The sequence below is a fragment of the Acinonyx jubatus genome, chromosome D4, assembly GCF_027475565.1.
Source record: "Acinonyx jubatus isolate Ajub_Pintada_27869175 chromosome D4, VMU_Ajub_asm_v1.0, whole genome shotgun sequence".
Lineage (NCBI taxonomy): Eukaryota > Metazoa > Chordata > Mammalia > Carnivora > Felidae > Acinonyx > Acinonyx jubatus.
This window is the reverse complement of record NC_069391.1, coordinates 34,626,682-34,649,183: the sequence shown is the minus strand read 5'-3', so window position 1 is coordinate 34,649,183 and position 22,502 is coordinate 34,626,682. Positions and strand designations below refer to the sequence as shown.

General features: G+C 36.4%; 1 protein-coding gene across 3 annotated transcripts in view; it reads left to right on the top strand.

The window, feature by feature from the left end:
* The first annotated feature begins 2,128 nt into the window (after nt 1-2,128).
* DCAF10 (DDB1 and CUL4 associated factor 10) overlaps nt 2,129-22,502 on the top strand; it is a 40,607-nt gene continuing 20,233 nt past the window's right edge. Inside the window, exons 1-2 of one of the 3 annotated variants that reach the window (XM_027039475.2) lie at nt 2,129-2,752; nt 13,417-13,530. In XM_027039475.2, coding sequence (XP_026895276.1) covers nt 2,223-2,752; nt 13,417-13,530 — 644 coding nt within the window. In that variant the 5' untranslated portion in view covers nt 2,129-2,222. The remainder of the gene's footprint in view (nt 2,753-13,416; nt 13,531-22,502) is intronic. The other 2 variants (XM_027039474.2, XM_027039473.2) reach the window with 2 other exon arrangements.

Here is a 22,502-nt window from a genome sequence, read left to right as displayed (position 1 = left end):
CAGTTGTTTCCTTGTGTTGTGATCTAAAAGGAACATCAGGGGAAAGAAGTTCATAGGATGCTTTAGGCATTTCTGATGAACTGGTATCTGTGAAGTTGAGCAGTTGGAGTTGAAAATTTTTTAGCACTTGAAAATAGTGTCTAGACCAATAGAAATTGGTCTGTATAGACTGATTTGCAGTCATTTTCCTTGTTAACATGACATGGTTGTATTTAAAGGCTCTCAAAGGCAGTGGGTAAACAGGACAGGCACAGTTAATCTATCTTTAGTAGCTTCTCAGTTAACTTCTTTAGTACCTTCTCAGGTAACTTCCAGTAATTTTTTTTTCTACTGATGAGTTGTAAAATCATGGTCATCTCAACAAAATTGTAGTCCTTATGTAATTTATTCTTATTTTAGGTTTTAGTAAAAATTATTTGGGATAAGTGAGGACTCCCATTTTAAGAAGAAGCATAAGAAAGAAAAGGAAAAAAGCAAACCCTGGCATTACTGAATGACTTGTTCTGTGTGTTATAGCCACCGTTGCCTTTTTTGGCTATCTTCTCAAGAATCATTCTCATTATCTAACAGAGATAACATGCAAACCTACAAAATATTTTCTTCTCATTTGGCTTCTCTAGATTCTCTAAATTGTTAGTGAACATTTCTTAATCAGTTTCGGGACTATAGTGTGTTAATTCTGATTTACCTGAACTGTGAAATCTGATTATCTTGAGGCAGCACAAAATTTCATTGCAGAGCTTATATTTTTCTGTTGGAACTGTATCTTAAATACCTTGGAATATGTAACCTTTTAAAACTGTTCTATTTTACCTATTAAAAAAATTAATAATATTGGTAAATGGTCAGTGTTTTGTAGACCGTAAAATTTTAGCCATTGACCATAACTTAGGGGTCAAGCAGAGGGCCTCTGTTATTTGTTGCAGCCAAATGTTGGGGGTCATTAAGGGACATAATTTATTAATCACAAAATAGACCTTTACCTACCCCTTCTGCTCTGTGTGGGCAACATGGAGAGTATCTCCAGAGGAATGGCTGCTATGATCTCTGAACTCAAGACGCTTGCTTCTTGCCCTGTTTTCAATCACCTCATGGACAGGAGAGCCGAATAACTACTAACTTTCCTGGTTGGAGGACTTGCTGAATGTTCAGCTCTCCAAATATCATTCCCCTATACTGGAGATCCTTCAGATCTATCCTCACAGGATAGCTCTTCCTACAAAGATCCTCCAGGTTTATCCTCAGTCATCAAATGTGTGCTTTCTACAACACAGCTCTCAATCAAGAATTGTCAGTACCTAGAAGAGTTGTCAGTTCTTTTATCTACCTTTCCTTGTACCTCAAGCTTTCTTTTATTGAACTCTCCTTCCCTCCTGAAGAAATACTGCAGTTCCTGTTAACTCTTTTTTACAAAGGAGTAGTATATATTGATCTTTAACAGCAATGGTGAAGGGTCTTGCATCTGTAATGCTGTCTGTGCCCTGGCACATGTAAGCAGGATTGACCACAGGCTCTGTTGCTTGTCAGGTTGATTTGATTCAGGTCTCCAGCTCCATTCAGTGACTCTTGCTGGATATACGCTCCTTCCTGAGGAGAGGAAGACATTGGTCTTGATAAACTCCTGACCTACTGGGCAGTAGCTGGGAGTAAGGCAGATATCAGGGCACCAGTAGGCCCCCTTTTCCAGGCCCCCGTTTTCCAGGACCTGGGCTTTTAGCGCCAATAGTGAACCTGAGTACTTACTCTGAGCCCGAGTAGGCAGTACGCCATGCGACTCAGTATGTGGGACCTGCACACAATATGGTAATTTCTTCCCCTTGTGACCTTATCATAAAGTGAGGATAAAAGTACATCATCATAGTCCACCCCTTTGGCCATTTAGGCCCAGTCATCCCTGGTCACGATGATTGACAACTACAGATTGACTCTGTCGCACGCGGTACCCTGATGCTAACACTGCCCCATATAGCTAGGATCCTGGGCATCCTCATTTGCGCTCAAACACAGCTAGTCGTTCCCAACCACCGTCCCTTCGGGGCTAAAACACCCGCCGTGGGCTGTGTCCCCACTTTCGCGGTCCCCAACGGATGATGGCCAGGAGCAGCACGTGTTTCCCAGCCGGCGGGGTTAGGCCGTCGCACGCCGGAAGTGGCGGTGGGATCGGTGAGGTGTCGGCCGGCGGGGCAGCGGCCCGGGAGTGGGGGGGGGCGGGCGCGTTGGTCATGTTTACCTTCGGGCCCGGTAGTCCGGGAGGGGATGGGACGGCCGGAACCGGGACTGAGGAGCCGGCATCCCATGCAGGGCAGGCAACGGCAGCGGGGCCGCTCCCTTCCCCGCCCGCGCCGCCGCAGCCCGAGGCTGACGCAGCCCCTCCCCCGTCGCCCTCCCGGAGCCCTCGCCGTCCCGGCGTCCCCTCGCTGCCCCCGGCCGCACACCCCGGGGAGCTCGAGCCTCACGCAGCTCTGGACTCCTCTGCAGCTTCCACCCAGGGAGAGCCGTCACCGCCCTCCCCAGCGCGCCGGCGACCCGGGCCCGACTGCAGGGCGGGGGGCCGGGGCCGCCACGGCCTCGGTGCCCGGCTGTTCGGGTGGCTGAGAGAACGCAGTCTGGGCCACGGGCTGTTCGTGGACCCGGCGCGGGACAATTTCCGCACCATGACTAATCTCTATGGTTCCATCCATCCCGCGGACTCGGTGTACCTCAGCACCCGTACCCACGGCGCGGTCTTCAACCTCGAGTACTCCCCCGACGGGTAAGCGAGGCCCCTCGGAGGGCGGGTGCCGGCCTCCGCCTGCTTCTGCCTCCCGTTTGCGGGGGCCGGGGGTTCGGGGTCACCGGCCCGCAGGCCCCTTCCCCCGGCACTTTGTGAAGTGCCCTGTGGCTGTTGGAGGTCTCCGCCCAGCCCTTGGAGGTGGGCAGGCCCAGAACGCCTGTGTGCTCCTCGGGACTCGGCGCGGTGGGGCTAGAGCCCGGCCAGAGCCCGGTTCTCCGGTACGCAGTACGTGCCTGGCAGATAACGTGTGCGGTAAAGGCTCCTTGGTTCCCTGTCATCCGGCCTTGCATTTTTCTTCTCGAAGCTTCTGACGAGGGTAGGGAGCCTGCAGGTTCCACGAATCCTGCGCCTGACTTGCCCTGAGGGGACAAGGGTACGTTCCTTGGCTCCGGGAGGATACTACGACGAGGCAGCCGAGTGGTGCCTTATGATGTGGGGCATTTGTGAAGTCCCCAGGCTAGACTGGATGCTTCTGTTAAGGGTATCCAGCCTTTTTCCTGGCAGAGTAAATATTTCATGTTTGGCCTCAGTTTGCTTTGGGTTTTGGGGAATTTTCAAAATAACAGGTGTTTTTAAAACTTCGGTGAGTACACAAACGAGTTCAACAAGGAACAAAGGAAAAACGACCCACAGTTCTACCCTGAGAGGACATAGTTAATTTAACTCTTACCCGATCAAGGCCTCTGGATTCCTAGTCATTTGCTTAGCTGCTTATTTATTCATTCTCTCATTCAACAAATATTTGTTGAGCACTTGCTATGTTCCAGATGCAGAAATTGCGGTGGTGAGCAAAAGCAGCTAATGGGACCACTTGTATTACGCTTGGGACATACTAGTTCAACTACATATTAATGACCATACTAAATAATTCATAATATATATTTATAAATTGGATAAAAGCTTGAGGGAACCTGTTGTATACTAGGGTGTTTGAGGTTTCTGGAAGAAATAACATTTGACCAAGAACAGAAAAATGAGTAGAAGATGAACTAGCCAAGATAAGATGGGGGAGGGCAGAGACGCATTTCAGATAGAGGAAATGGTATGTTAAAGGACCTATGGTTGGAGGATCAGTTTGTCATGCTAGTGAAGCCGAAAGATGATAGCTTAACAAAGCAAAATCTTTTGCTAAAGAAAAACCTAAAATACACTAACAAAGGAGAAAAGTAGCAGACTCTGAAATCTCATGGTGAGGAGGCACACCGTATTCCATTTCACTGATGTGGGTGCTTCTTCCTAATTATGCTTGATGCTAGGATCTCTGAAGGTTTTTACTAACAGCATTTGGGTGGAACCTATAGCAATGAGTGTGCACCTGAATACAGGGAAGAGAGGAGAAACTATTGCTGAAGTTCATTCACGGAACTGCCTTTCCCCACTCCTCTTTCCATCCAAGCCCTATTCCTAAAGCTCCTCCTAAAATACCAAGAATCTGTTCCTCATAAACATTTGGTTCCTTTCTTCTCCATACCCCAACTTCTTTCTTCCCACCCCCCTACCTATTCTGTCAGGCTTTCAGAAATAGCTGTTTCTACTCTCTGGAAGTGGGATTTTAGGTTCAGTTGACGGGTAGAACGAATTATGAAGAAGGAGTTCCCATTGCCAGTGCTATTAGAATGAGGAATATATTACTGATAGTTATGTTTGAATGTGCACAATAGTGTCCCATACAGACATTTTTTTTAAAAGTAGTTAGGTATTCTGGTACTTAAAATAATTCAACACTGTTTAATTTGCAGTTGACATATACTCATTCTAGAAGACCTAGGCAATAAATGAGCAAAAAGAAGCTAAACAGCAGTTATAATTGCAGAGATTGAATGGCTAGCCAAGAAATTTTTTCTTTTTAAAAGGTTTTATTTATTTGTTTAAGTAATCTCAACGTGGGGCTCAAACTCACGACTTCGAGATCAAGAGTCACATGTTCTTCCAACTGAGCCATCCAGGTGCCCCTGTATATGTTTATTTTAATATAAACATGGAGTCATTTTGTTGCCTGCTTTTTTTCATAGTATATTGTGAATTACTTATGTTAATATATTTCTAAAGCATTATTTAAAATTTTTCATTTATTTAAATAAAACCTGTATAAATAAAATTTTTAGATTTATGTCCTCATGATAATTCCCTAGAATGAGTCAAAGGTTATGAAGATTTTGGATACCTATTATCAAATTGCCCTCTGTGAAGATTTTACTAATTCTCATTCCTGTTGCCTGAAATACTCCATTGAAAGTACCTGTCTCTGCATACTGTGGCCAACATTGCACATTGCTATTCTTTTCTGTGTCAAGGTAATAGGTGAAAATAGTTAAGTGTTTTAATTTTTTAGTATTCTTACTATATCTACTAATATGCTCCAGATTTTCATAGGACTTAAAATAATTTTATAGAAAAATGACATCTGTGTTAAAGGAGATAATTTCTCATAACCCTCAGCTGGATGGGTTAAATCAGCCTACTAGGTACATTGCCACTGTCACTTACAAGGACTTCTCAGTACAGACAAGGAGAGGTGACACAGGAAGTAAGAATTAAAATTATGAATTTAATAGAGACCAGATGAGAGAGAATTTGGCACTAAAAATGAAATGTAAAGGATACATGGAGTAGAGGTAATTTCTAAAGAATTCCAAAAATGTTGTACAATAACACCTCCTAGGATGACATTTTGAAAAATGAAATTTGATAATGTTGATAGATAACAATATGTGTGACTGCTGTAGGGAGAATTAGTGTATTGGAAAACAGAAGTGAAGAAATTATCTAAAATGGAGACAGGAAAGATGCAGAGATTGAAAATATTAAGGTTAGTGACATGTTGCATAGAGAGAAAAGGCATAGTATATATTTGATAAGCTCCTGAAGAAAATGAGACAGATAATGGGGCAAAAAAACAACAACACCCATTTGAAGAGAGAATAGCTGAGAACTTTCCAGAACTGAAGAAGGTCACCAGACCATGATTTAAGATGCCCAGCAGACCCCAAATAGGAATCCTTTCTAGACATACGGGGACTCCAGGACAACAAACGGAAAATCTTAAAAGCTAGAGAAAAAAATACCTTCAAAGGATTAATTATGAGAGTGATAGTTAATTAGTCATCAATAATAGTGTAAATCAGGGGCACCTGGATAGCTCAGTCGGTTGAGCATCTGACTTCGGCTCAGGTCACGATCTCATGGTCCATGAGTTCGAGCCCCGCGTCGGGCTCTGCTGACAGCTGAGAGCCTGGAGCCTGTTTCAGATTCTGTGGCTCCCTCTCTCTCTGCCCCTTCCCTGTTCATTCTCTGTCTCTCTCTCTCTGTCAAAAATAAATAAACTTAAAAAAAATATTTAAAATAATAGTGTAAATCAGAGGACAGTGGTGATTATTTTCAGTATGCTGGGGGAAAAAAATTTCCAATCTAGATGTCTATACCCAATAAAGATGAGGATCTTCATTTTTGTCAAGAACACATTTTTGTCAAGAACAAAGATGAAGTAAATACATACACAAGCAAAGCTCAGTGAGTTTGCCACCAGACCTTCAATAATGAAGTTTGAAGTTCAAAGAGAAGAGTTTTCAACAGGAAGATCTGAGATGGTAGAAAGAATGAAGAATAAAGAAATGAAATATGCATGTGAAACTAAATATAACTTCAATTTTGTCTTTTGGAATTAACAAAGATGGAACTAAAATTGAAAAAAAAAACAGTAACAAATTAGGAAGGAATGTTCTAAATTTCTTGTTTTCTTGAGGGAGAATTTAACATCATAACTTTAGGTTTTAATGTTTGCATATTAAAATCTGCAAGTTAAACACTAAAATACAAGAAAGAATATATTATTTCCAGACTAGTAGAGGAAAAAATATGGAATGAGAAAGAAATACTTCAAAAAAAGACAAGAAAGGGGAAAAAAAAGTAGAAAAGGTATAATAAATAGAAAGTACAGGGATGCCTGGGTGGCATAGTCGGTTAAGCGTCCGACTTCGTCTCAGGTCATGATCTCACAGTCTGAGTTCGAACCCCACATTGGGCTGTGTGGGACAGCTCAGAGCCCGAAGCCTGCTTTGGATTCTGTGTCTCCTTCTCTTTCTTCTCTTCCCCCACTCATGCTCTGTCTCTCTCTCTCAAAAATAAACAAACATTAAAATTTTTTTTAAAAAGAAGGGGTGCCTGGGTGGCTCAGTCGGTTAAGCATCCACCTTTGGCTCAGGTTATAATCTCGCGGTTCATGAGTTCGAGCACTGCATCGGGCTCTGTGCTGATAGCTCATAGCCTGGAGGCTGCTCTGGATTCTGTGTCTCCCTCGCTCTGCCCTTCTGCTAGCACTCTCTGTCTTAAAAATAAACATTAAAAAAAGAAAGCACAAAGTGGCTGGGGAAAAAAAAAGGAAGCACAAAGAATGGCTGAAAATAAATCCAAATATTACTAATTATAATAAGTATAATAGTACTTAATATGTTCAAAAGGATAGACAAAAGTAAATCAAACACATTCTAAACAAAAGCTAGTGAGCTATATTAATATACAAACTGGGCTTTAAGGCAAAATTACTAGAGATGGAGGTCATGCTGATAAAAGCTCAATTCACGTGGAAAATAAAACAGCTCTGAACTTGGATGAGTCTTTTAGGTTTAAAATATATGTATCAAGTTTATCATGAAGAAAGATTTTAATGTATATTATAGTATATACTTCAGTTATGCAAACACAAACATAAGATCAAAACACCACTTAAAATCTTGCTTTAAAGGGCAGTATGCCGTGTCCAGGCCTGATAATCAGTACACATTGGTTCAGCTGTACCAGTTGTAAAGATATTCATATATGTCCATAGTGGTTGAATAGTTACTGCCCCAAGCCCATTGAGTACCTTCCATGGGACCTCCTAGAGTAACCCATTATATAACAACTACAGAGTTAAGAGCTGGCACAGCAAGCTACCAACAAGCATCTCACTGGAGAGCTGCAGCATCAGTTCAAAGTGCTCCTTATCCATGCCAGATACCCTTCCCCACACACAAAAAATCCATAGGCAAATGCCCAGTGACCGTTTAGCTTCCCTTAGTGTGGGGCTGCCTGCCTTTCTCAGGCACTTTCCCAGCCATTCTCACATAGTCATTTGTGAGAACTGTAGCCTCCGGGGAGATCCAGAGAGATGAACAAGTCAGTCAGACAAGAGTACTAGCACTACTGCAGGCACCATCCAGACATACTACCTCTCTTGGCATAGTGTGCACTCCATGACAGAACAGAATCCACAGCAGATGAATGAGGCCTCTAGGGATGGTTTATGGATGTCATTACTCCGGGGATGCAGATCCCTAATTTTATTCCTACTGAATTTCACCATTATTTAGTGGGCAAAGTTTGCTAAAATCCACTGAATACCTGCCTACCATGGGCATCAGTAAACACTCATTTTATTAATGAAACTGATCACCAGCATAAATCTCAGGAACATTCATTTGAGGAAACTGAGAAGCAGAAAGGTCATTAAACAAAGGATTTGTACCCTGGCTTATTATGCTTTTAACTGCTATATTATATTGTCATCTGGACTAAAGGATTATAATTAAACATGATATATCAACAGATTCTTTTTGTGGCTTAGTTATTAACATAATTGTATACATATTTAATACACAAAATTAACAACAAGCATAAGTGCTAAAAATTTTTAATATACTTACTTCAGCAAAAGCTAAAAAGAGGATGTAGCCCGATAAACAATTCTGTTGATGTTAAGTAATTTTTTTATTACTTATGAAGACTACAAGTTACTTAATGACTACCTATTTAATGTGGACATTTTTGGAGGGGCTTTATGTAATTCTTTATGCCAGTTCATGGTGCAGACAACGGCATCTGGGTCAAAGAAAAGATTATGGCTGATATTTCCAAAAATTAACAAATAATGGAAATTACTAGAATAATATGACAACTTAATTAGAACTATCACTTGGGAAGAGTTTTTATAATTTATAGGTTAGTTTATGTTTAAAATGTTGAAAAATTTTTATTCATGTTTATATTACTATTGAATGTTTAACATTTTTAAATATCACACTTAGCTATATGTAACAGCTGCCTCCTGCATTTTTTTTCCCCAAACACACAAGGAATATTTATAAAATTTTCACTTACAAGGCCACATTTTAAAAGATTATCAAAGAAGTTACAGTATGTCAGTACAGTGTGATCACTAGAAATCAATAACAGAAAGATAACTAGAAAAACCTCAAGTGTTTTCAAGTGAAGAAACATTTATAAATAGCATATGGGCCAAAAAAGAAATGATAATGGACATTAGAAATATTTAGCACTGAATGATAAAGTACCACATGTCTCAAAACTTGTAAGATACAAGTAAAACAGTACTTACTAGGAAAATAATAGTCATTAATAAACTGGAAAGGAAGACAAGTAAAAATGAGCTAAGTATCTATCTCAAGAAAGAATAGTGAAATTATGTGCAAATAATAGCAAAGTAAGCAAAGAAAGGAGAAGGAAGGAAATAGAGTAACAGAGTGGAACTGGTGAACTTTTTAAAATTCAGTAGAAATACTCACCAGAGAAAATCTTATCTTTGAAAAGACAAGTAAAAATGAAAAACACTCATATTGATTAAGAGAATGCCCAAGCAAACAATATTCAGAATGAAAAGGGGTGACATAACTTCAGATGCAAGGGGTAGAGATTATAGCTTTCCAGAAGAAGTAGAGTAGGTGGTTTGGCCCAACCCTTCAACAGAGAATAATTAGAAAAGCTAGAAAAAATATAAATATTTAATGTAAGATATAAAAATTTGTGTTTGAAGGAATTAGAGAAATAAGGTAATAAGTAAATTGCAGGGCCAAGATCTATGAAAGGAAGAGAAGCCAGAAATGTGAGCCCACAGCTTTAGCCAAATGAGTTAAATAAGCTCTACGGTAGAAATCAAAGGTTTAGAAAATAAAATAATGTAAATCACTACATTAACATATTGAAGGAAAAACCTAGGATAATTTCAGTAAGTGTTGGAAAACTTTTATGCAATTGAACATATATCAATGAAAAAAACAGCAAATTTGAAGTAGAAGAAAATTTCTTAATCCAATAACAAATCTATCCCCCACAAAAGAAAAACAAAAAAACTCTACAGCAAACATTGTATTTAATGATGAAACAGTGAATGTATTCTTGAAGATCAGGAATGAGAGGCATGCCTGCTATAGTAACATTTCTATTTAACATTATACCGAAAGTTCTAGCCAGTGCAGCAAGGAAAAAAGTATTAAAAAAAGAACAAAGCATTTGCTTGTAGATGATATGATTATCGACAAAGAAAACCTAAAGTAACCTATGGGTAAAGTATTAAAATAGCAAGATTAATGGATAAATTATTTTAAAATCAATTGCATTTCTGTACACCAACAACAAAGCAAAATTTAAAAAAGAATATTTACAAAAGTATGAAAAAAATGGTCAAGTAACCACGAATAAATCTAATAAAAGATAGGTATGACCCATATGGAGAAAAATCTCCATGGTAAATGGAAATACACCATGTTCATGGATTGAAAGACTCCATATTATAAAGATTTCAACTCTATGTAAACTTTTATATAGATTTGTTATAATCTGAAAATCCATAGCTGGACTTGTGTGTGTGTGTACATAACTTGATAAGTTGATTTGAAATGTATAAGGATGTTTAAAGGCCCAAGAATTGCTAAGATACTCTTGCTAAGAAAATCTTGAATATGTGGGAAGGTGTATATGTTACTGATGGATGATTCAATACTGAATGATACAAATTCCATTGAATTAATTTGGAAAGTCAGTGCATCCTAGTAAAAATACTAACAAGGTTTTTTAGTAGGACCTGACATGCTATATTTAAAATTCCTCAGTTGGTTAAGCGTCCTACTGTTGATTTCAGTTCGGGTCATGATCTCACATTTCATGAGCTGTCATCATGGAGCCTGCTTTTGATTCTCTCTCTCCCTCTCTCTCTGCCTCTCCTTCACTTGTGCACAGGCTGTCTTGCTCTCTCAAAATAAATAAATTAATTTTAAAAAAAGCAATGAGGAGATCTTGCTTTACCACATAGAAAACCGTTCAGAAATTGTAATAATGTGGTGGTATTGCATGGAATGGGGTGTAGAATCCGGAAACAAAACGTATATATGATAAAGATCACGTTTCAAACCAATGAGAAAAGTGTAGGCTTTGATATTGGGACAATTGATGTGCATTTTAAAAAGTTACAAATCATGCCATGTACAAAAATTATTTGTATTAAAACAAAACAATGAGTATCAGTTTTATAGATATCTTACAGTGTTTAAGGTAAAGACTCTCCAAGAATCAGCGATTCATTTACTTTTATGCACAAAAAGGAGTAAAGTTCATTCTGTGACTCTTCTGAATAACAACAAAAAATGGCTAGCTTTAAAATTATGGATATTAATTTGAACATTTTTACTCATGTTGATTAACCAGCACAAAAATCCTGAAGTCCAGATATTTCAAAAAAGGTTTTGCCGGGGAGCCTAGGTAGCTCAGTTGGTTAAGCATCCAACTTCCACTCAGGTCATGATCTCACGGCTTGTGGGTTCGAGCCCTGTGTCATGCTCTGTGCTGACAGCTCAGAGCCTGGGGGCTGCTTTGGATTCCATGTCTCCCTGTCTCTCTGCCCCTCCCCTGCTTGTGCTCTGTCTGGCTCTCTCAAAATAAACAAACATTAAAATTTTTTTAGAAAGGGTTCCTACAGACACCCTTTAAAGGACAATTTCATGATTACTAAATTTGGAAAAGATTTCAATTTAGATTTTTTCCCTCTCCTACTTTATCTAAAAAGTTTGTTCTAAATAGAAAATTTTGGGGGTGCCTTGGTGGCTCAGTCGGTTAAGCTTCCGACGTCGGCTCAGGTCATGATCTCGCGGTTCATGAGTTCAAGCCCTGCGTCGGGCTCTGTGCTGACAGCTTGGAGCCTGGAGCCTGTTTCAGATTCTGTGTCTCCCTCTCTCTCTCTGACCCTCCCCCGTTCATGCTCTGTCTCTCTGTCTCAAAAATAAATAAATGTTAAATAAATAAATAAATAAATAAATAAATAAATAAATAAATAGAAAATTTTGGCTATTTAAAATTGTCTTGGGGGTACACCTGGGTGGCTCAGTCAGTTGAGTGTCCGACTCTTGATTTTGCCTCAGTCATGATCCCAGGATTATGGGATCAGGCCCCACATCTGGCTCCATGCTGAGCATGGAGCCTGCTTGAGGTTCTGTCTCTCTTTCTGCCCCTCTCTCCTGCTCAAGCACGTGTGTTCTCTCTCTCTCTCAAATAATTTTTTTTTTTTTTTAATTAAAATTCTGTCTTGGGGCATTCTGGTGGCTTAGTCGGTAGAACATGTGGCTCTTGATCTCAGGATTGTAAGTTCAAGCCCCATGTTGGGTGTAGAGATTACTTTAAAAAATTAAAAACATTTTTATTTTATGTATTTTCATGTTAAGTGTACAAATTCCATTTATTACTGGAACTATAAACTGAGACCAGGCCTGCAGTTTCAAAGACTTAAGATTTCATTTGCTAGATCTGAATCTGAAAGCAGTGCCCACAGAAAACTAAGACTTAAATAAAACACAGTTGCTTTTCAGAAATCAAAATGCAACTTATAAAAGGTTTATAATTATATAACTTTGTAATAGGAAAGGGCTGAAACAAGAGACAATACTAAAAACTATAAAGGAAAAGATTAGGTTTGATTTTATCTAACTGGTTTGGTAGGATATATGCCAAACCTTTTTCAGTACATTTTAATGGATATTGGTAAAGAAATACATAATTTTGTTACATATAATTTTTTTTCCTAAGTTGCCTCATCGATGCATGCTTTTCTGCAACCAGCTTTTCTCATTTAGAAATGTGTTTTAGAGTTCTTGCATATCCACATAAAACTTATCCCTTTCTTTTTAAATGTTGCACCATATTGCAAACTATTATGTACCATGGCTTATAGAATCAGTCATTCCTCTTTCATGTACTTTTAGGTTACTTTCAATTTTTCATTACAATGAAGCATATCTTTATGTTTCTTTGTATTTATAAATGATTATTTCTTTAGATTAAATTCCCAGAAAAAATTTCTGAGTCAAAAGTTATGCACATTTAAAAGTTTGATAGATACAAGGTTGGCCGTTTAGCTCAGCTGGTTAGAGTATGGTGCTAAAAGTTTGATAGACACAGGTACTCTCCGAACCTAAACTGTACCAGTTTATGCTTCACTATCATATTTGAGAGTAACATTTCCTACTGTTGCCAACAGCAGATAATTTCAATCTTTTAAATACTTACTACTGGGGTGTCTGGGTGGCTCAGTCAGCTAAGTGTCTGACTCTTGATTTCAGCTCAGGTCAAGATCTCACAATGATGAGATCGAGCCCCATGTCAGGTTCTGTGCTGAGCATGGAGCCTGCTTGGGATTCTCTTTCATACTCTCCCTCTCTACCCTTCCCCCCCTCAAAAAAATTAATAAAACTTTAAAAATAAAAAATATTTGCTACTAACATGGGTAAAAAAAGGTTATTCATTATAGTTTGTATGATTATAAATAAATATCAATAATGAAAGAATGCTAGAAAACTAAAGAGAAATGTGTCATTTGCTTTCAGGTCAGTGCTGACTGTTGCTTGTGAACAGACTGAAGTTCTGCTTTTTGACCCTATATCTTCAAAGCACATAAAAACACTTTCTGAAGCTCATGAAGACTGTGTAAATAATATCAGGTCAGTATTTTAGTGAAATAGTGAAGTTTATTAATGTGACCCAAAATATTCTGTTTTGGAAGTTAATGAAAATTGGTAATGTCTTGCCCAGCAGTGCTAGATGATATGCATTTGTGAACTGTGAATTTTATCCCTTGTGAAACTTATCCCTTTAATTATAAAACTTACTATTAACCATTTTGGATAAGAATTTTTCTGAAATGCATTTTTCACTTTCATGTGATTTTATCTTTTCATGTATTAGGGTCATCATTATGAACCTCAGCCATGCATTACAATAGTCCTCCAATGTCTTTGGGCTAATGATCTGTGTAGAATTATGGCAATCCCATTACTTAGCCTCTCTCACCTATCCCCTCCCCATTCCAAACTATTGAGGGGGAAAAACACATTTGCACAGAGAACTTCTTTATAAAAGCATGTTGGAAGCTCCTTAAATTCTTAATAATGTGGGAAGTAAATAACAGTTGAACAGCTTGGTGGATTAATATGCAGTCATTAAAATGATGGTCATAGGGACTACATATCAACATGGACAAATGCTTGGGACAATATAGGTAAAAATCATGATAAAAGTTGTTAAAAATATGAAATGCAGAAGATAAGGAAATATTTTTCAATGCTAACATAGGATGGGTTAGAATGAATGGATAATGAGTAATTTTCTGTTTTCTAAACATTATGTAATAAGATTATATTCCCTTTATAACGATTACTGTTACTGTTCAAAAAAAAACGTGGAAATTGCTTCTAGTCACAGTGACTTACTGAGTTTTGATGTAACCTCTATGCTCTAAACACACTGAACAATAAATAGCACAAAAGATATAGTGAGGCTCTGAAACAACATAAACATTTTCGTGGGCCAGAAATGGAACACAGGGAAGCTGTTATAGGTCTGAAACTGCAAGTCCACTGAGTTTTCCATCTGGTATTGATGTGTGGTAGTTTTAGTTCCTGTCAAGAATCAGAAGTACTCAAGTACTTTATGTGAGGCAGGAACCAGAGCCAGAATTACTACACAAAGCCAGGCATTTGACTAGAGTGCCTATCCCATTTGTGAAAGGCTGAATGCCTGCCCCATTTGTGAAAGGCTGAAAAAAGGAAAAAGCTATTCACTACCTGAGGCTGTGGGTTTTGGCTGATTAAGACACATCCTCCTGGCCTGACTCAGTAATGAAGCCATTACTGAGTCAGTGATTGAATGTATATGTGTGATAGCTCCAATATCATCAGGAAACTGAAGGACTTAATGTCATTATGTGGCCTAATTGTGGATTAGTGGTTCAAAAATCCAAATGGGGGCAACTACAAAACCATTAAATAGGAGAAAAAAAAAAGTAATTAAAAACCTTTCTTAAAACCTTTCTTACTCAAAATGAGCCTATAACCAAAATGCCAAAACTCATGAAGACATACTAATATCATAAAATCAGCAACTAAAACAAGCATTTTTTTCTGGATGAAGTTAATTTTATGGAGTAGTCCAACAAAGACTTTATTTTTAAAAATAAATTATTTATTTTTTTTTGACTAGGTAATACATGCACGTGGTACAAAATTCAAAGGTACAAAAGGGTAAACAGTGAAAAGTAAGTCTATCTCCCACCTCTGTCCCCTAGCCACCCAGTTCCCCTCCCCAGAGGCAACCACTATTACCAGTTTCTTGCTATCCTTTTTGAGATAGTCTATGCATGTACAAGCATACACACACACGTACATACATACACTTTTATATAAATGGTAGCATACTACACACACTATTATATACCTTGGCTTTTCCATTTAATAACATATTTAGAGATTATTCCATGTTAGTACCCATGGGATAATCTTATTCTTTTTAACGGCTGCATAGTATTCCATTGGTTGGGAGAAACTTTAAAGCATTTTTAGGATGCTCAAAGAAATAAGGAATACTTTCCATTTAAAGAGATGAAACGAGAATAGGTTAATCTGGAAAAAACCAACTACAACTCTTAGAAATTAAAAATGTAGTTAGTATATAAAAAACTCAAAAGAGGGGGTAAATATTATCCTTTACATCATTGATGAGAGAATTAATGGATTGGAAAATACTGAGTACTTAAAAGTCATAGAGGATTGAAAGACTCCAATGTATGTATGATAAGAATTATAGAAAAAGAACATGCAGAGATTGGTGGAGAACTAATTTTTGAAGGCACAAAGGGAGAGAATTTTTAGCATTAAAGAAGGCCCTGAATCCTTGAATCAAAAGTAAACTCTAAATGTCACATAGGTTAAAGATAAATGCACATTGAAACAGGTTGTAGTAAAACCCTATAGAGTATCAAAGATAAAGACAAAATCTTAAAAACCACCAATGTTAGAGGCCAGAATACCTACAGAGGTATAATTCAAGGTTATAACAAAGTTTCTCAACAGCAACAGTTGATGTTAGAAGATTATGGAGTAGTATCTTAAATACTAAGGAAAAATAATGCTCCATGCCATATATCCAGGTAAACTGTCATTCCATAATGAAGAATTTAATTAGGTGAAATGATAAATGTTATTAATAGCAGGAAGATAATAATTTAGGGTTTTTTTGGGGGGTGTATTTAAAACCAAGTTAAAACTAAAAGTCTAGATTTATTTTCTCCTAGTCATATTAAAAAGAAAAAAGTGAAATTAATTTTTAATGTTTTATTTACCCCAATAGGACTAAAACATTATCATTTCAACATGTAACTGTTATAACATTTATTGAGATATTTTACTTTCATTTTTGAATGTTGAATTTTCAAAATCCGGTGTTTAACACTTAGAGCACATCCCAATTCAGACTGGCCACATATCAAGGACTCAAAAGCCATATGTGGCTAATGGCTACCAAACTGGACAGTGTAGCTTTGGATAGTAACAACAAATAGATTGTGTGTAATATGGTAAGGTTCATGTCAGGTTCAGAAAGAAGGCAGAAATATTAAGTAGCTTCAGACTCTTTCAGAACAATGTGTAATTAAATACATGCAATGAAAAAGAAACTTAAAGGTAACTAATATAGTAGACATATAGTGTATAGATTCCAAATCAGAAGTGGGGGGAAAGGGAATACTGAATACTTGATTGGTTTAGTAGAAAACAGGAAAGCTTTATAAAGTAAATAAACAAAGCAAGCAAAGGGATGATAAGTAGAAAACAAGGAGTAGAAACAGTTCCAAATATATGAGTAGTTCTCAGTAAGTATAAATGGATTGATCTTGTTTATTAAAAGACACAGAGACAGCAATTTGAATAAAAACCGAAATCATCTGTATACTTTTTATAGAGATAAAAAGTTGCCCAGAAATGGGAAAAGAAAACTAATATAGATTATCATTATTGGACAGATGGAAGATCAAAAGCCTAAATAAGGATAAAAATACAACAGTACATACTGATAAAAGGAAAAATCAACTCAGAGCATGTAATTAGGAACTTGTATACAATTTGAAATTTGTGTATTTCAAAAAACAAAACAAAAAATCCCAAAACAAAACAGATAAGGAATTACAAGTCTATAATCATAGTGAGAGACTTTTAATACACTTCCATCCCAAACTAGTAAATCAAGTAGATAAAAATTAGGCTATAGAAGATTTTAAAATATCTTTTACAACCTTTCTACTAAAAATAGAAATGCAGAAAAGATGTATTTAAAATGTATTTTTTTAATGTATAATTGAGCTGATAAGAAAGAAAGGAATCGTAGGGCCAAAAATGAAATAGAAGCAGGAATGCAAATAAGTAAATTGGTATTCAGCTGGCTTTTACCCTGGAGGCATTTGCCAAATGCTAGTGAGTGACCTTGATCTTCTGTTTTGATATGTATAAGGAGTTACAGTGAACAGGAGAGTTGGTTTTATGGCCAGTTCAAGATGAGGAATCTAGTGGAAAACTCTGCATAAAGCTGGGACTCCCAAAGGCTATACTTACACAGCATTAAGGTGATCTAGAAATATACCATGCTGTTCATGTAGAGTATGACCTTGGTAGAGGGATGTCAGAAAATCTCCTCAGTAAGTTTCTAACCACAAGTCCGCCTTCATGCATGTATGGGGCCCAAATTCACACTACTATATGGTCCAAAACCATCTAGCCAGCAATTTAAAATTGAATCCAAGTTGATAGTACTGCCAGGTACTTGCAAAAACAAACGCATATCTTCTCTCAGGGAGAAAACTCAGTATCATAAAGAAGTCAGTTCTTTCCAAATTAGTCTATAAATTTAGTTCAGTTTTAATCAAAATACCAGCAGGGTTTTTTTTTTTTTTTTTAAACTTAAAAATTCATATGGAACAGCAAAGTGCCAAGAATATCTGAGACAATTTTGAAGGATGCTAAGATGGTAGTCTTCCTGATATCAAACACAGTCTTAGGACAGGGATTAAGTGCCTAATGGAATGGAGTAGAACTTCCAGAAACAGACCCATGCATATATGGAAATTTGATATATGACAGCAGGGGCATTACAGATTAATGGCAGGGAAATGGAAAAGAGAGAACTGGTTTTATATATATATATATGTGTGTATATATATATATATATATATATATATATATATATATATGTATATATGAAAAAACAAAGTAAGATTAGATTTTTATCTCATACCATAGCTAAATATAACTGCCAGTTGAAGACCTAATTATGAAAGCAAACCTTTAAACTTTAGAAGAAATATAGAATATATTTATGTTCTAAGGATGAGAAAGGATTTTTTTTAAGATACAAAAAGCATAACTCATTAAAGGATTGCTAAGTTTGACTGCATTAAAATTTAAAACTTCATTTTAACCAAAGACAACGATGTGAGAAGATAACCTATAGGCTGGTGGGAGAACATATTTTCAATGCACATAGCCAAGAAAGGATTAGCATCCAGAATATATAAAACAATTACCCTGGAGCAAAATAGGCAGAAAATCATATAAGAGAAGCTAAAATGAGCAGTAAATATGGAAAAAATTTTCAAGCTTCCTAGTTACAAGAATATAAATAAAAATAAACAATGAAGAAATACTAAGTATTGGCAAAGATGTTGAGAAGTAGAAACTCTTAGGCATCATTGATGGAGTATAATTGATAAAATTATTTTGAAGAGCAATTTAGCAATATCTGGTAAAATTGAAGAGCAAAATTTTTTTTTAAGAAATTAAAGCATATGTAAACAAGGAAATGTGTAAAGAAGGTTCATTATAGCATCTTTAGTAATACGAGTTGGAAACAAATCTCCATTAAGAAGATAAGTTCTAGTATACTCATATAATGGAATACTATACATCAGTTAAAATAAATGAACTAGAAACATCAGCATCTGAGATACATCTCAGAAATTCAAGGTTGAGCCAGAAAAGCAAATTATAGAATGAGCTGTACAGTGTGATACCATTTATGTAAAGTTTGGAAATATGCAAACATAAGCATATTTGTTGGTTCTCTGCTCTATCCCCAGCACCTAGAACTGTGCCTAGCACATGGTGCTAATTAAATATTTACAGAGTAAATTGAACGCAAAACAAAACGATACATTGTTTATGGATACATACTTAGGAACTCATGGTATTAAAAACTTGCATGGGGAGTGACAAATTTTGGATAGTGGTTCCCTCTGGAGAGGGAGGGAGGGGAATGGGATTGGGGAGGGATATTCAGGGTGCTTCAGTTGTGTTTGTAATGTTCAAAGAAATCTGAAAGATAACAAGTTGTTAAAATTTGATAAGGCTGGGTGGTGTGTATCACAGTCTTTGTTATATTCTTCATAATTTTCTCTCTGTTTTAAATATTTTACAATTTAAAATGTTCTTATCTCAGAAAGAGAAGATGTGTTGAATTGTTTGCCCCTATTCAAAATGATCTCTGGCTAACCTGCTGTTAGAATTTGTTCTTTATCAATGTCAGCTCTCATTTGCTGCTATCAGTGTTTCTGCTTTAGTACTCCACACTTACAAGTTTGAATTTGCTTATCTGTTGGTTAGAAAAACAGATTTTGAAGCTTTTTTAGAAGTACATATCACTTAAGAGTTTTGTGTGAGAATCTGAGGGGTCCTCTGGCATGAGCTTATGTGTATATTATTAATAATACTAACTTCCATTTTTACTGAGTGTCTACCATATGCCAAACCTTTGTGAAGCACTTTTCATACAATATTAATTCTTACATTATCCTGATGTGAAACAGATACTGTATCCATTTTAAGAGATGAAGAAATTGCAACTCAGTTAAAGAGATTTGTCCAATATCTTTAGTATGTAGCAAGTGGTAGAGCTGGAATTCATGCTCAGTTCAGTTAGACCACCTCAGTACTGTTTAGAGATGTGGGCATGCATTTCCTGGTTTGGCTCTAGATAGTGATTTTGTATATACTTAGTAATGTCTTCTAGTTCATTCCTTAGTTTTTTAAGGTTTGCTTATCTTGTAAACTAAAAATATTGATAGTTGTAAAGAGTATTTTCTCTTTATTCATATTTAGGGACAGTAAGGGGGAAAGTATGTTATTTAAATTCTTAAGCCCATTATACAGATTTACTTATTATTCATGAGGACTCTGTGTGTCAATTTAAGAGTCCATTTAATAATTAAGATCCCCCAGTTATGAGGTTACAAGGGCAGTTGAGGTTATCATAAGAATATTCACTTAGTGGTATGACAGTTAAAAAATTAATACCTATTTAATATTCCAGGATCTATTTTTTCCCTCCCACTGTCTTTGTTGGTCTTTTCCTGATTGGTATATTTCAAATACTATAATGTAAATGCAGTGTTCGTCACTGGGAACATGAAATTTCTTATCTTGCCAAGGATGTGGAATTTCACAAAACCCTAAGACTGATATTAGAAAACTGATCAATTACATATAAAATCATTAGCAGATGAGGATCTGATAGAGGTAGACTAGTTATCAATTAAAGAAAAGGAAATGACAGAAATGATGACTTGGTAGATACATCAGAGAATTATGTGAATATCTCATGGGACTAAGGAAAGGCCCTTGAGAAAATGGATAAAGCCATTGATTTTTATATAGAAATGATCCTCTTTTTATAGTATAAAACTCAAATATTAAGGAAGGGTATCATATTTTGCTGTCATAATTTCATTGGAAAGATTATGCAAGAAAAATCCCAAACATTTAACTTATTCTAAGAATTTACACATAGTTAAATAAATGTAAAGTAAATATTAAACATTTTTATGATTTTTGGTTTTTAGACAATACTTTCTTTCCTGCGTACAATGAAATGTTGGTACCTGTTTTAAGAAAATTCTATTTCAGTTGCTCTTATCCTTTACCAATTAACCTCTGATAATGAAAACCTCAGTTTATCCAAATGTCAGTTTACCCAGAACTGTTATAGTCATATGTTGGTGTCTGATGGGGACATATGGGGCAGTTTTATAATTCATAAATTCATAGGTTTCAGTGTGTGGAGTGTCTCCTGCTTATTAAGGACTATGAAGTTAAAAAATATATTTATTAACTTATTAGGCTAGACAGTTTTAATTTGAGAAGTTTGAGCCAGATTTCCAAGGGTTTGTCTACTACTTTACATTCTCTGCATCTGCTTCCTTTAGGATAAGAATTATGGGTACTTTAACTGGTCTCCTAATCTACATTCTTAATTTTCTGTAATTTATTCTCTTCACCAATGATTCTTCAATATCAAGATTTTTTAACAGGTAAAACTTTGAGGCAAAATGAGAAACCTAAATTCAAAGTGTTGAATTTTTCATCAAGGTAAATTTGTTCAATTCAAATTGTTAGCTTTTGTTCCAAGATAATATTCTTTGTACATCATTGGTATTAAAATATCTTTCATGCAACATTGGTAATTTTTCAATGGCCTAATTTTTCAGTGGCCTTATGATAAAAATTTTAAAGCTGATCCCCCACTTTATTTTTTATGAAAATACAAAAGTTTTGAAAACTTGGCCACCTCAGAGATCTTTCTGAAACTCTTCTCTAATCGTGTCATTCTCTTGCCAAAACCCTTCAGGGTGGACCACTGGGCAGTATAATCCCACTGGAGTTTTGAATCCATATGTACTTTAAGTATTTTCTGTAGACTAAATAAAATAAAATCTTTCCCCTAAATTTCTTATTTATTTTTTTAAGTTTTTATTTATTTATTTTGAGAGAGAAATAGAGTGCAAGTGGGGGAGAGGCACAGGGAGGAGGAGAGAGAGAATCTCAAAGCAGGCCCCTCACTGTTAGTGCAGAGATCAATGTGGGGCTCAAACCCATGAATTGTGAGATCATGACCCCAGCTGAAAGCAAGAGTCAGATGCTTCAACCAACTTAGCCAGCCAGGTGCCCCATCCTGTAAATTTTTTAAATGTATGAAGATGCTCTATGTTGATGATCAATTTATTTTAAAAGTTTGATTCTCCATTAGCCTTTTGTCATTGTGTATGTTTTTCAATCATATAATTCCTGTCAGGAAGTCATTAAAATATTTTTATTTTAAAAAGCCTAATCAGTAAAGATAAAACCATAGGAGAAAAATGAACTTGATAATATAATCACTAAAATTTTGATATAATAAGAAAATACATAAATCACATAGAACGACAGATGCATATGTGGCGGGGCACCTGGCCGACTCAGTTGGTAGACTGTGCAACTCTTGATCTCAGGGTCATGTTGGGCATAGAGCCTACTTAAAAATATAAAATAAAATGCTATGAAATTCAAAGAAGTATATGTGCAAAAAATATTCAACATACTATCTTTGAAAAACTGAGCTATATTATCGTTACTATAGAGAATTTATAACTTGGTAATAAAAATAATACAGCAATAGGAAAATCAGCAAGGAACATGAATAGCAATTCACAGGAGAAATATAATCTTCCAATTAGTATGAAAAATGTTCTACTTTACTAAAAATAAAAGTTTCAATTTAGATATTTTTTTTTCCTGGCACTTAAGAGAATTAAAAAATTAGAGAAATGGATACCCCTGAC